This window comes from Poecile atricapillus, chromosome 11 (genome assembly GCF_030490865.1).
Source record: "Poecile atricapillus isolate bPoeAtr1 chromosome 11, bPoeAtr1.hap1, whole genome shotgun sequence".
NCBI classification, from domain to species: domain Eukaryota; kingdom Metazoa; phylum Chordata; class Aves; order Passeriformes; family Paridae; genus Poecile; species Poecile atricapillus.
Window position 1 is genome coordinate 9,776,278 of NC_081259.1, and position 12,713 is coordinate 9,788,990.

General features: G+C 40.3%; 1 protein-coding gene across 2 annotated transcripts; it reads right to left on the reverse strand.

Moving 5' to 3' along the window:
* Positions 1–8,167: 8,167 nt before the first annotated feature.
* RAMAC (RNA guanine-7 methyltransferase activating subunit) lies at positions 8,168–12,422 on the reverse strand. Of its 2 annotated transcripts, XM_058847248.1 has the most exons (3): positions 12,335–12,422; positions 10,886–11,060; positions 8,168–9,308 (listed from the first exon to the last, which is right to left on the reverse strand). In XM_058847248.1, exons 2-3 carry the CDS (start codon positions 11,050–11,052, stop codon positions 9,119–9,121), a joined length of 357 nt encoding a protein of 118 aa, XP_058703231.1. In that variant the 5' UTR covers positions 11,053–11,060; positions 12,335–12,422; the 3' UTR covers positions 8,168–9,118. The 2 variants fall into 2 exon arrangements, with proteins under 2 accessions (XP_058703231.1, XP_058703230.1); XM_058847247.1 differs by lacking the exon at positions 12,335–12,422 and having other exon boundaries at positions 10,886–11,070.
* Between the last annotated feature and the right edge of the window lie 291 nt (positions 12,423–12,713).

Genomic DNA, 12,713 nt, shown 5'->3' on the forward strand with positions numbered 1-12,713 from the left:
ATACGATCTTTGGTTTCTTCCTTTATTTCCTGCTGTCTACAGTGAAGTTTCCTGAAAAAGAGTCAATGAAGAAATTTATAAACTGAGTTTAGCATAATCACAATCTGGCCTGTATCAGTATTCAGGATGTATTGCTTATCCTAATCTGAAGTGATGTGTTAATTTGTCTTGGAATTGGGTAAGATGTGGACACAGGGTAAACAATTTAATTAATTAAATAAAATCATAACTACAGACCAGTGATTCTGCTGCAGTGTTTTGCCAGTTAAAACAGGAGGCCCTGCTGTTCCTGCATGGGAATGTGCAGTTTGTCAGCTGCTGGCAGAGCATCAGCCCTGTTCCCAGAGTGTGCCCAGCTCTGCCTGCAGGCTGGCAGTGCCATGGTCCCGGTGTGGCACTGCCCCACCCAGCTGTGATGCAGATGTTTCACACATAAGATCCTTCATGCGGTATAACATTTGTTTAGGCTCTCAGCATGTTGCAGTGGACTGACTGCTCCTGTATATTTATATCTGTTATGCTCATAGAAAAAAAATGTGGTTTATTTAGCAGCTTAATCCATAGGAATTCAAATAAATTCTGCTCTTTGGACCCTTTTCTTGTTTTTAAGTCTGTAGTGTTCTCCACCCTGTCTGTATTAACCCAGGCAACTCCCAGTGAGGTGTCAGTGGTTTTTATTACCTACAGTAATTTTCTTTGTTTAATAACCTTCTCTCAGCTTTTGAAACTGAGGCACTCTTGTTTAATTTACTGAGATTGTCATATTAAGCTCCTCTTGTCTCTTAAAAGCAATGGTAGGGGTGCTCCATAGAGATGTTGGTAGGTGCTGTAAGGATCCTGAACTCAGCTGGGATCTCTGAATAAGCTGCTTTTATCCCAAATGATGCAGACAAAAATACTACAAAGTCACTGCCACACACTGTTCCACAATGAAGCTGTCCCAAAATAACCAATCCATGGCTGATGATAAACAGTGTAGTGGGTGAAGGGCTCTCAGGCTTAAGCTATTGTTGAGAGAAGGAATTGGCAATAAGTTCCAGGTGTTCAAAGAACGGCTCTCAGAGGGAATCCTGAAAGTTTCTATACTAGTAGCAGAAAATATGAAGAATCTGAGAAGGTTTTCTGAGCCATGTCTTGGGTGGCATGGTTAGGGACAGGTTCCACCTTTTCAAACGTAGTATGGGAGGTGTGATGGGAAGAGACAGAAGTTGTTCATCAGCCCATGTTCCTGGCACTGCTGTGTGCATTATGTTCAGCCAGAGAGCAGCTGAGTGTGGACAGCTTTGAATCCAAAGTCATGACAGGACCTGCTGGGATGTCTAGGATCCTCCCCCAGACCATTAATGAGAAATAGATGCCATATGGAGGAATTCTTTTGCCAACGGTCTGTGATGCCGTCTTTGTCTTCCAGTTCTCATCAATTACAAATTACTTTTAAATAGATCTTTATTTTTACCTTCAGTTATATAGTTTCATCTTCTCAGCTACTAAGGACACTGACCTTTCAGTAGACTCTTCTAGAATTAAGCTTTATTTCTGATAAGAGACTTTTTTTGCAATGGCTGATCTGTCACTGTCACTCATCCATTCCTCCCATCACCACTGTATTTTCATTTCTTTTCCTATAGGTGCAAAGAACAACTTTACATTTTATGTTTTTGAAACTCAGATGTTTAACTATGTAATTTTAGTTGTTTGCATTAACATTTTTTCATCCAGTTGGGTTTTTTTAAAAAAAGCAAGCGCTGTAATACTTCTAAGTATTTTGAATACTTAGAATTTTGCTCATTTTTGCTGTGACTGTATGGTGTGTATGAGAATGTTTATAAAATCAATTAAGTATACATTAATAGCACATTCAATACAGTAACTGTCACAAATTTTATTTATGTGAAATATAGTTTGAGTAGATTGTCCCCTTGTTTTTAATTCACCTCTATATAATTCAATGTTAACTGTTAAGTTGGACTACACCTCTTAGCTACAATGAGGGTGTCTTTATGCTATTTAAATTTTTAAGGCCTTTTCTACTATACTCATAGGATTAGGATTACTTAGTGTTTACTGCAGGTCTGGCTTTGAGAGCTTCCTAGGCTGTAGAATCCCATATATATATGTGTGTGTGTGTGTATATACATATATGCTGTATAACTATGGAGTGACGTAAAGACACTTTAAAACAAGTCACTGCCTTCATAGTATCTTTGGGTATAGTTAAAAAAATATTTTAAAATCAGTAAACAAATTAATTTGTTCACCAGAATGTTTCTAATACATTGTGTTGCAACATACAGACCCCAGCTGAGATTTTTACACCATACCTATGCTTTATATGAAGTAGCTGCTGCCTGGTAGGTTTTGTAGCCAAAATGCAGAGCACAGAAGAGGAAAACAAGGCAGAGAACCACAGTTTTACAGATGGAAGCTGACACGTAAAAGCATTAAATGTGGTTTGTAGCTGAGCATGTAACATGCATGTCTGGTTCTATTTTTGAAAACATCCTTTTCACTTTCTTTTTAGTTCTGGAAGAATGACTGGAACTGTGGCAAAATTTTCTTTTTAGAATTTTAAAGTAGCTTTAAGAGTTCTTGTCTTCAGAAGTGCTCAAAATATGAGAAACTAGGAAAACAGCTATATCTGAAATAAGCAGCCTGCTGCCAGGAAGTGGCAGGGATAGGAAGGCTGTAAAAGCAGTATCAGATTAAAAAAATTTAGGTCAGTAGTAAGAATATGTCTAATGCAGGTATGGAGAGAAGTAAGATTAGGTTTAGCTTTTATTATGTAGCACTAAATCCATTTTGTCTCTAAAAACTAAAATCCTTCTGGGTGGGGTCTAAAGAGCTTCTTCAATTGGATTTACCCAGACTGCAGGATATATAATAAACTGTGATTTGTTTATTGTCCCTTGGATCTGTCCTCCTTACTTAAGGACTTAAGCCATGCCAGTGTAATGAGCCAGCTGCTTAACTGCTACCAGATTCTGCATCCTGCCAGCTTGTTCTATGATGGGAAGGTCCCTGGGGTCTGTGGAGGAAGGAATTTGCTTTGTTGTTGGGGTTTTTTTTATTTAGTTGGTTTTTGGTTTTTGTTTTTTACTTCCCACCCTCCAGGCTGTGATGTGGCCATAAAGTCACTTGATGACCAGCAGTCAAATCTCAGCATTTACTCTCCTTTGCAGGATACATGGGAAAACAGCCATGAAAGAATCATTTAACTCAGCCATGCTGCTTCCCTTCATTACCAGCCCTGTAACAACACCTCTCCACTCCCATTTTCTCTTAGAATATAAAAGAATAAATTACTCCTGATGGAAGTATCCTCTGAGCTGCAAGCCTGGAGAAATAGGATTTGCTCATGTTGGCAATTTAAGGTAAAGCTCCTTTCCATTCTTACAGGAGTTTAGCTGGGGTTTAGAGGAGCATATGTGTACCCCAGGCTTGATTCTCCCTCAGCTCACTTCAGAGCTTGAGTTTCAAGTGTGTGGCTTGTAAATGAGTAATATGAGCTTCATCTGAGGAGAATGTGTGTCCCCACAGAGCTCTTGCACTGAACTGATCTAAACTCCAGAGGTTTTGTATGCTGTATTTAAATGCTCATACCATTAAAACCACTGAAGCAGTATTCTTAAATGTACTTTGGTTTAGGTCTCAGTGGCCTTCATAAATCAAGATGACATGGTGACTGAAAACCAGGCCTTTGCTGTGGAAAAAATAATTTTCTTGTTACGTAAAAAGATATGTAATCATTTGGGGCTGGTTGCTTTTGGCAATTATTACTGTAATTTTATTTTTCCTGAGCACATTTTCAGTAGAAAAATGATCATTTCAAGGATTTCTTCAGAAACAAACATCAGGCATGTCTTTGGACAAAAAGCATCCACTTTCTGATCATGTTAAACATGGCCAAAAGCTGTGTGAAATGTCTTACAATATAGTTGGGCTTTTAACTTTTACCTCAGCAGTACTGATTATAATCTTAAGCATTTAATTTATGTGGATATATAAGTACCATATTGCCTTTCCTCACACAGAACAAAAGCAAGAAAAAGCTTAGTGTCTTAATAATTCTTTTAACATGTAACATGCTTCTGTTTGAAGATTCTGATTGAATCCTCGAAGATTGTTTTTTTCATGGGTGAGATTGAACTTTAATTATTTTTGTAGTTCTATAACAAACAACTAAGTTATTTTCATGACTAACTCATTTCTTGAATAGATAAGGATTTTTCTTCAAACAGTGAGCAGAAGCAGTTTTGATCCTTGTTATTGAGATACCTTTTATTAATGAAGCAAAGTTTGAATTATACAATATACAATATCCCAAAATAAAAAGGAGACCATACTTGAGGGGGGAAAGCCAGCTGCTAAAGTGTGATTTGATTAAAGAAAAGGCATCTCTGTCTTAGGATAAAGACAACATTCATTTTTTTTCATTCTAGTCACAAATAACACAGAAGTTATGCATTGAGGATGGTGATATGATTTCTCCTGTTATGTGTTTATTAGACTTGGATTAAAATGTAAGTATTAGCAACTTTCACCATCTCTTGTAATAAATGTGCTTTTTAACAGGGCAGGGTATTTAGTCAGGGTGAGCTGTACTGAAATAATACTTCAGCATTGCTGTTTCACACAAGCAAATGAGGACTGACAACCACTAAGTGCAGTCCAGGCTTTCTGAAGAAAAATATAGGCCATGGTAAACACAAAAATACATTCCAGCCTGCGGGGCCTAATCGAAAAATAAAACTCTTGAGAGGCAAGATCATTGTGCATCACCACAGCACGGTTGCCATTGGCTCTCCTGGCAGTGCTGGAGCCCCTGGACTCAGTTTTGATCTCTAGATTTACCTTTGTGTGCCTTGAATCAGGCTGCATTTTTCCTAGGTGCTTTCAGGGAAACCTGATCTGCCCTATAATCTTCCTGAGCTTCTGGGCATTAAAGCATCAGCGCTGTGCATGATTCAAGAAGGGTTGTGAGGTTCTCTTCTAACATTCAGGGACAAGGGGACAGATGAGAGCAATTTTTCCTGGTTGGCAAATGAAAGGCAAAGGAGATGCAGTTTTGCCAAATTGCTCCCAAGGTGGTCAGCATCTGCAGTAGGGAGCAGTCCTGTTTTGCCTTCCTGCTTGCTTGATGTTCCTACTCCTCTTGTTTGGGGGTTAGAGAAGGTGTGACAGCACAGTTGGAACAGCCAGAAAAATTCCCCAGTGTTGTGTAATTCAGAGATCTTTGTTTTACCTAAGAAATAAGGGTAGTGGCAGATAAAACCTTTTTAATTTGATACAAAAAGCTTTTCCCTTCCAACATCTCAGTATGAAGCAAATGTGGACATGTTCCTTGGTTTAGTAGAATATTTATTAGCAAATTAATAGTATGAGTCTAAATATAGTCAAATGTAAAACTGCTGCAATATTTTAAAATATATTTAAACTGTAGATTAAATATCTTCCTTGTTCCAGGAGTTGAATGTTGATTATATTTATATTGCAAATGACATTTGTCTACCCGGTCTGAAATGTCTACTAGAGAGCTTTTTGAAAGTAGTTCAGCCTCTAACTAACCTTTCAAAGCACATCTGCACATTTCTGTTCCCAGCTGCACAGACAGAATAAAATAGAAGTTGAATAGCATTGAAAACTTGAAAACTGGATCTCACAAATCACAGTGAGATTTTTAATTTTTTTACTGTGCACATTCTTTTGCATTCAAGTTCCTAGGGGCTTAGCTGTAATTTGAAAGCCTTTAGCGTTTTTTGAAATGCTAGTTAAGAAATTGTATAAAAGCTATTGATTTTTCTTAGTTAATTGCCAAAGTACCTGTAATTTAGCATGATTATTCTTCAGTGTCAATTAACAATCCATGCAAAATCACTGTGTGTGTTCAGGAGTGGATTTAGAACTACTGCAAAGCCCTATTCCGAACTTTGCATTCACACTCTTGGTAACATGGCAGTCATTTTAAAATACATAACACTTACCTTTGTTTTATTCATGATAATAATGATGTCTAGCAAATGTCAGATTCCAGACACTGAATTTTAATGTTTACTCTGCAATCTCCAGCATAGTTAAAGCAAACAGTTTCTGTCTTGTTTGAAGTTGCAAATATTAAAGTTACCCAGTGTCAGTTTTATCACCTGTAACATACTGTAATGCACAAACTGTAATTGCAAGCAATACTCAACTTGTTTTATTTAGCTTGACAGGGACAGTAAACTGGACTTTATCATAAATGCAATTAATCTAAGTGGAAAAATTAAGTAATATATTTTGAATTTTATTTATCTTTATGTCTGATGCATATATTTAGCAATCTATTCCTCTCCCCCTACCTCCCCAAATTAGACTTTTGCCATAATTGTTTCAAGGAAAAGTTTTGTAAATACTAACCTTTAAAGTTGAATTGAGATGTCCTCTGCTGGTAAGGAATCATGAATATAAAAACACAAAGTGGGAAGTTGCACTGGCCTCTCTCCTGATCTCACCCAAGAAACTCAAAATAAGAGAGCCAAGACCATGGAATTTCTAATTCGTAACTTCCACCTAGACTATCCTGATTTATCTGCTTATACAGTTCACCCACAATGCTGAAGATTGGATTTGCCATTTTCTAGAACACTACAGCACCTGGCATTTTTTTGGCATGCTTTGCTGCACAGCCAGCAAAGTGGGATTCATGATGCTGTCATGAAGACAGGGCAAGAGCTGGAAAAGAATTTGGGGAGACCTTAGAGCACCATCCTTAGAAGAGGTGATTTTCTCTTCCTGAGAGACCTTAGTGTACCTGCAGGGGAGCTGGAGAGGAGCTTTAACAAAGACATGTAGTGACACGACAAAGGGGAATGGCTTCAAACCGAAAGAAGGCAGCTTTAGATGATATTGGGAAGAAATTATTTCCTGTAAGTGTGGTGAGATACTGGCACACACTGCCCAGAGAAACTGTGGATGCCCCATCCCTGGAAGTGTTCAAGGCCAGGTTGGATAGGACTTGGAGCAACTTATCTAATGGAAGATATGACTGGGGTTGGAACTAAATGATTTTTGAGGTCCCTTCCCACCCAAACCCTTCTAAGGACTCTTTATTCACTAGCTGAAAGATAATCAAAATAATAAAAGTTATTGAGCTTGAGGAAAGGCAACAGATGAAACAGATCTGTTCTTTCTGCTGGGTTTCATTTCAACCTGAGATCCTACTCCAGATGGTGTGGAAGAAGAACATCCTGGCACAGCCTGACTTCCGCATAGCTGGCAGCGTCAGGCTCTTTGCAGGAAGAGGCTCTTTGCACTCCCTTCTTGGAGGGGGAGCCTGGGGTATTTGGCACTTTGCACATGATTCTGAATGAAACAGAATTCCACCAAAGGTACCGACTTGCAGCCTCTCCACAGAGCAGACATAAGGACTTTGCATGAACTCCCTTTGTAAAGGCTCCACTGTATTAATGAGGGTTCAAAGCAGTGCATTTCATCCAATACAACTCTTTAGGAGAAAAACAAACCTCTTGTGAAAAGGTTTCTAACAGAATTTGAGACCAATACTTCAGGGAGTAGGACACTGAAACCTGTATCAGAGCGAACAGTATTGTATGAAAAGCAGAAAAGAAATACTTAGCAGGTAGGTGAAGACACTTGTGTATCACAGCCTATGTAAAAGCTATATACAGTGGCTGTTTCTGTGTAAACACACCCTTTAGCTCCTAAAAGCATCTGATGAGCTAGGGGACTCTGCTTTTGAGTTCTGTACTTTATCTTTAAATCAAGATGCACTAATTTGTGCTCCTTTTCACATAATGCCATGACTTTTACAGCAGTCAGCAGGGATGGGGCCCTGCTTCTGCACAGCAGCTGAAGAAAATGTCAAGTACAAAGACACACACTGCTCCCTTGATACAAATTAGCTGGTCACGTAAATGGGGAAACAGGGAACTCTGACCCTATTAGAGCAGAATGCCGAGAGTGGATTAACACTCCAGACTTCTAATTAATCACAATGTGTCTCATCCTTCTGCTTGCAGCTGAGTAGGCCATTCTTCTAACTGAAGCCCACAGCTGTCCAGTATTAGCACTTCTCTGTCAGTCCAGCTCCTTGTTCAGCTATTGGCTGAGGAGACCATGTTGCAATCCTGAATGTCTCAAAAGTAGGTTTCAGAAATACTCAGAAACATCCTTACATGTGAACTATACTTTTATTGTGTGAATTCTTAAAAAAACCCATAAATTTAAATTCTAAGGACTGAGTAACACTCTGCACTGTTTATGCTATTTTCCCATACTGAAAAAAGTACAGACCAGTACTGATCATAGTTCTTTTTTTCTATAACATGCACAAAGTATTTCATACAAACTACAACAGCATCAAAATTTTACAGCTTTACTGAAATGGGAATTCCAAAATTTATTACGCACACACCAAATTTATTTCAAGATGTTACGTATTAATCTAAGTTTGATATTACTTCTCAGGTAAAACTTATATATCACTGAACTGCTACAAGAAGATACATATTTAACTACCTTTTTTTTAATCCAACTTTTAGACCATGCTTCAAGAGGAATGCTGCAAATGCACTGAAGCCATTGAGTCAACAGACACTATGCCGACCCCATAAAATATTCCAGTAATAGGATCTCTCTTCTCAGTTTTAAGGCATCTGAAATTCAAACCAAAATGAGCTTCTCACTGTCAAAAGCCAAACTAAGAAACGGTCTCCACAGAAAGACACAGAATGTTATTTTCCAAAAGAACTACCTTAAGGCAATGTGCCACTGCTACAGGCTGTGTACAAACCACAGCAATCCTATCCTCCCCTCACCTATTCTGGTTTCTAAAATGTAACACAGAGAAATCTCAGTGATGGAAGAAAAAACGTGCACAATACATATTCAAACAAAAGAAGGAGATAAAAACTTAATCTAGAATCTACAGACTCTAAACAAACTCCATATAATACACTTTTATTATTCATAAAAGGAGTTCCCTTTTTCACACTACAGAAAAACAGCACTGGACTGTAACACTGATTCTTCAGTTATCCATAAAATGGTGGAAAAAATAAGAAAACTAAAAGCTAACTGATTTTGTTACATAGCATCACTGGACTTTGACCCCACAAGGATGTCAGTAGGGATGGTAACGAGGCCCCGGGTTGTAGGAGTTGTAGCCATATTGTCCATAGTGGGATGAGTAGGATTGTCCTTGTCTGTGCTGCTGGTAGTTGTTACCCCAGCCTCTATCTGGTCTCTGATTAGCTCTGTAGTCACCTTGCCAGTTGTATCTGTCCCCTCTAAAATATCTGCCATCTTGAAATCTGCAAAGAGAAGATATATCAAAGTCTGACAGAAATTATATCAAGTCTAAAAAAATGAATTATAATGAACTCTTATGTTTGGCAGTTTTCATGAAAACTGTCATGGAACTGTTAATATATTCAAATATTTATATGTTTATATGACAAACTCATGAAAACATACCTACAGTCATCTGAGATCACTCAACACAACATTTGGACAGTCTGTTTTCTAACACAAAGCACTCCCAGGCATTAGGTGAACTGCTGGAAGTTTTAACAGAGACTCAAACAGACCATAAATCTAAAAATCAACCCCAAGGCACATCTGTAGTGCATCAAAGCCAGTTTCCATCCAGAAGCTTCCTGGCTGAAAGCTTTGGCAAAGCAGGCTTCAATACAGTTACAGCTACCTAACAGCACTGAGTCCTGGAATTTGAATATTCCCTAAAATACATACTACTGCTAAAACACTGCTACCACAGTCTCCTGCAGATCCCCACATTCAAGACACTGTACTTTATTAGTGTATTTAGCCATTGTTCAGTCTAAACTTTGTCTTTTCAGCCCTAGCTCAGTTCCTCTCAATGTCTGAGCTGCCTCATAGTCATTCTGTTTGCAAATGGTGTGGTGCAGACAAATTTGCAAAAAGCTCACTTTGGGACTATAGTGTAGGTATAAGAGTTCATCAGTTCAAAGAGCCACAAAGTTTTTAAAAACATATTAAACAATCACCTGTTTTTAATCTGTGGTTCTGTGTTTAACTTAATGACAAGCTTCTAAGGTGAGAAAACATTACAATGCTGTCCCCCTTTTCTTCAGATAAGGCACAAATCTTATTTAGATATTTAGCTAAGGAGTTTTCCTAATTGTTGGCTGGACTGAGTTTAACTGCTTTATATAAAAGGCTGATGTTAGTATTACTAAATGTACTATATTCTGTAATTGTTGTTTTTCAGTCACTCAAAAATCTGTCCAAAATTCAGTAAAAAGCTGCAATTACATCTTGAAGAAATAATTCAAACTATTTTGCTGTGGCAGGTAACACTGTACTTGCCAGACAGATTGGATGATTGATTTTACAGTCACTTCTACTGAATAAAAGAAATATAGGCTAATCTTAAAAAGTACAGCAAATATTTAGCTTACAAATGAAATGTTTTATGGACAGCTAGTAACAGATAATCACACTAGTAGCTGCTTCCTTTGCATATCTTCCTGCCAGTTATCAGCCAACATAAGATAGGCTGCTTAGTTTTGCAGAAATCTCATCTTTTTCCCTCTGGAAAAATGTTTCTGGCTGAGCAATAACAAACCCTAGAGCAATGGGTTCAGTGGTTCCAGCTCCTTCTTTACTAAAAAGCAAATAATTTAGTACTTTTATACACAATGCAATCATCATTTCCCAGTCAATATAGAGGAAATGTAAAACCTCATTACTTTTCAGAGAAGATGGTATTTCTCTTAAACATTGTTACCTACAAAGTAACAAGGAAATACTTCAATGAACAGAACAGACTCCTATGCTTCTTCTGAAACCAATTATCATTTAACTGTATTTATGTGAAATTACCACGATTAAAAGGAAAAACCAGTACCGATCTCTGTTTCTCTGGTTGCCACCAGACCTGTTCCTCCACTCTTCAACTATAGGAGGGGGATCTGCAGGGCGTTTTAGATATTCTTGGTATTCTTCATCATCCAATGTGAATCGATGAGCAAACATCATTTCATAATCTGGGGGCATGTCAGCCAAGGAAGCCATTCTGAAACCTTTGAACATGAACACAATGAAAATGGCTTTAGCAATGTATAAGACTCTCATCGTAAAAGCGACCAAAATCCTTGCAGTGAAAATGAAGGACAAGAGAAAGCTACGCTCAGTTTAACACAGCTGTTGGGCTTTGGGAAGACACCATAGATGCCTCACAGGAAAAAGTACTTCAGAACATGCTCCCCATCTACTCCTGATACTGACTTTTGACAGGAAAAAAATATCCTACAGTCAACTTCAAACGTTTACTAAGGTAGAATATCATGCAAAGCCTACAGATACACATAATCAGCAAGACAGGCAAAATAATCAGATTTATTCACAGTAATTTATGTGCTAATAACTTGATTCAGGGAAAGGTTAGCACCTAAGAGGATGCTAAATTACCTCATAATATACCTGTCTGATGGGATTTGTGTTTAAGGCCTTAGTTTCCTTGTTTTTGTTTGCCATTCAGATGGTGGTGTTATCCGGTACTGTACATCAGCAAATTCTAGTCTTAACAGCAAATCAGAAAGGCTCTAAACCCATTGTTTTAACAAGTCACACAAAATTTAGAGCATTTACAGTATCTGGCTCTGGACTTCCAGAACAAGCTCTTCTGCTGTCTCCCAAAGACTTGCTGGCAGGACCCCAAGAGCTAAAAGATACAAAATATACACCCTCAAAGACCAAGCCCGGTCTGGGGCTCCTCCATGAGCAGCCTGGGCCCCAGGAAAGTGGGGTGTTCCCGGGGAATCGCTGCAGTGCTCCTGTGCCCCAGCTCCCCTTCAGCAGCCTCAGACATCCGTGTCTGCTGCCTCCGGAGCGCCGGGCAGCCCTCCCCGAGGCGGGTGTAGGAGTTATTCCTGCCGGAATAACTCATCCTCCTTTCCTCTGCCAGGAGCTAACCTCATTAGTTTTTTATTACGGGCTATCTCCAAGGAACTTCTCTCCCCAAGCCTATGGCGGTCGGGGTGAGGGCGGCGGGGGTAGCACTGCCCTGGGGACCCGCCGCTACAGCTTCTCCTGAGCAGCTGGAGCTGCTGCCCTCAGTTTATCCCGTTAATAGCACGTTCACCCCGCGGGGCCCGTACCGGGACAGCCGGCACCCGCTGCACCCAAGGCCAAGCAGAGAGCGACGGAAGGGGCTGGTTCCCCAGGAGGGCTCCGCCGGAGCCCCGTCCCCTCACAGCGGGCCGGATAAAGCTGAGGGCGGACGCGGGGGTCGCTCCCGCTCCCTCCTCCCCTCACGGCCTCACTCCCTCCCCCGCATCCACCCGCCGCCCCTCACCGCGCCTCAGCCGCCGGAGCCGCCGCCGCCGCGAAACGCCTCTTCCGGGGCGGGACACGGGACACGGGACACACCGGGGCGGGACACGGGACACGGGACACACCGGGGCGGGACACACCGGGGAGGGACACGGGACACACCGGGGAGGGACACGGGACACACCGGGGCGGGACACACGGGACACACGGGACACGACACGGGACACGGGACACACCGGGGCGGGACACCGGGACGGGCACAGATGGAACCAGCGATTCCCTCCGGCCAGGGCTGGATACAAAGCGCGTCGGCAGGAGTGGTATTGAGGCTTGTGTGGCGCTTTCCTTCGCTGACACATGGTTTTGAAAGAGGCGACACCCGAAATGTTCGGGTTTTAACC

Excerpts from the sequence above, each read along its gene's own strand:
- RAMAC (XM_058847247.1), bottom strand. The coding sequence starts at position 11,070 with ATGTTCAAAGGTTTCAGAATGGCTTCCTTGGCTGACATGCCCCCAGAT. Across the intron at positions 9,309-10,885 it reads AACCAGAGAAACAGAGATCG|ATTTCAAGATGGCAGATATT; the intron begins GTACTGGTTTTT and ends TTCTCTTTGCAG.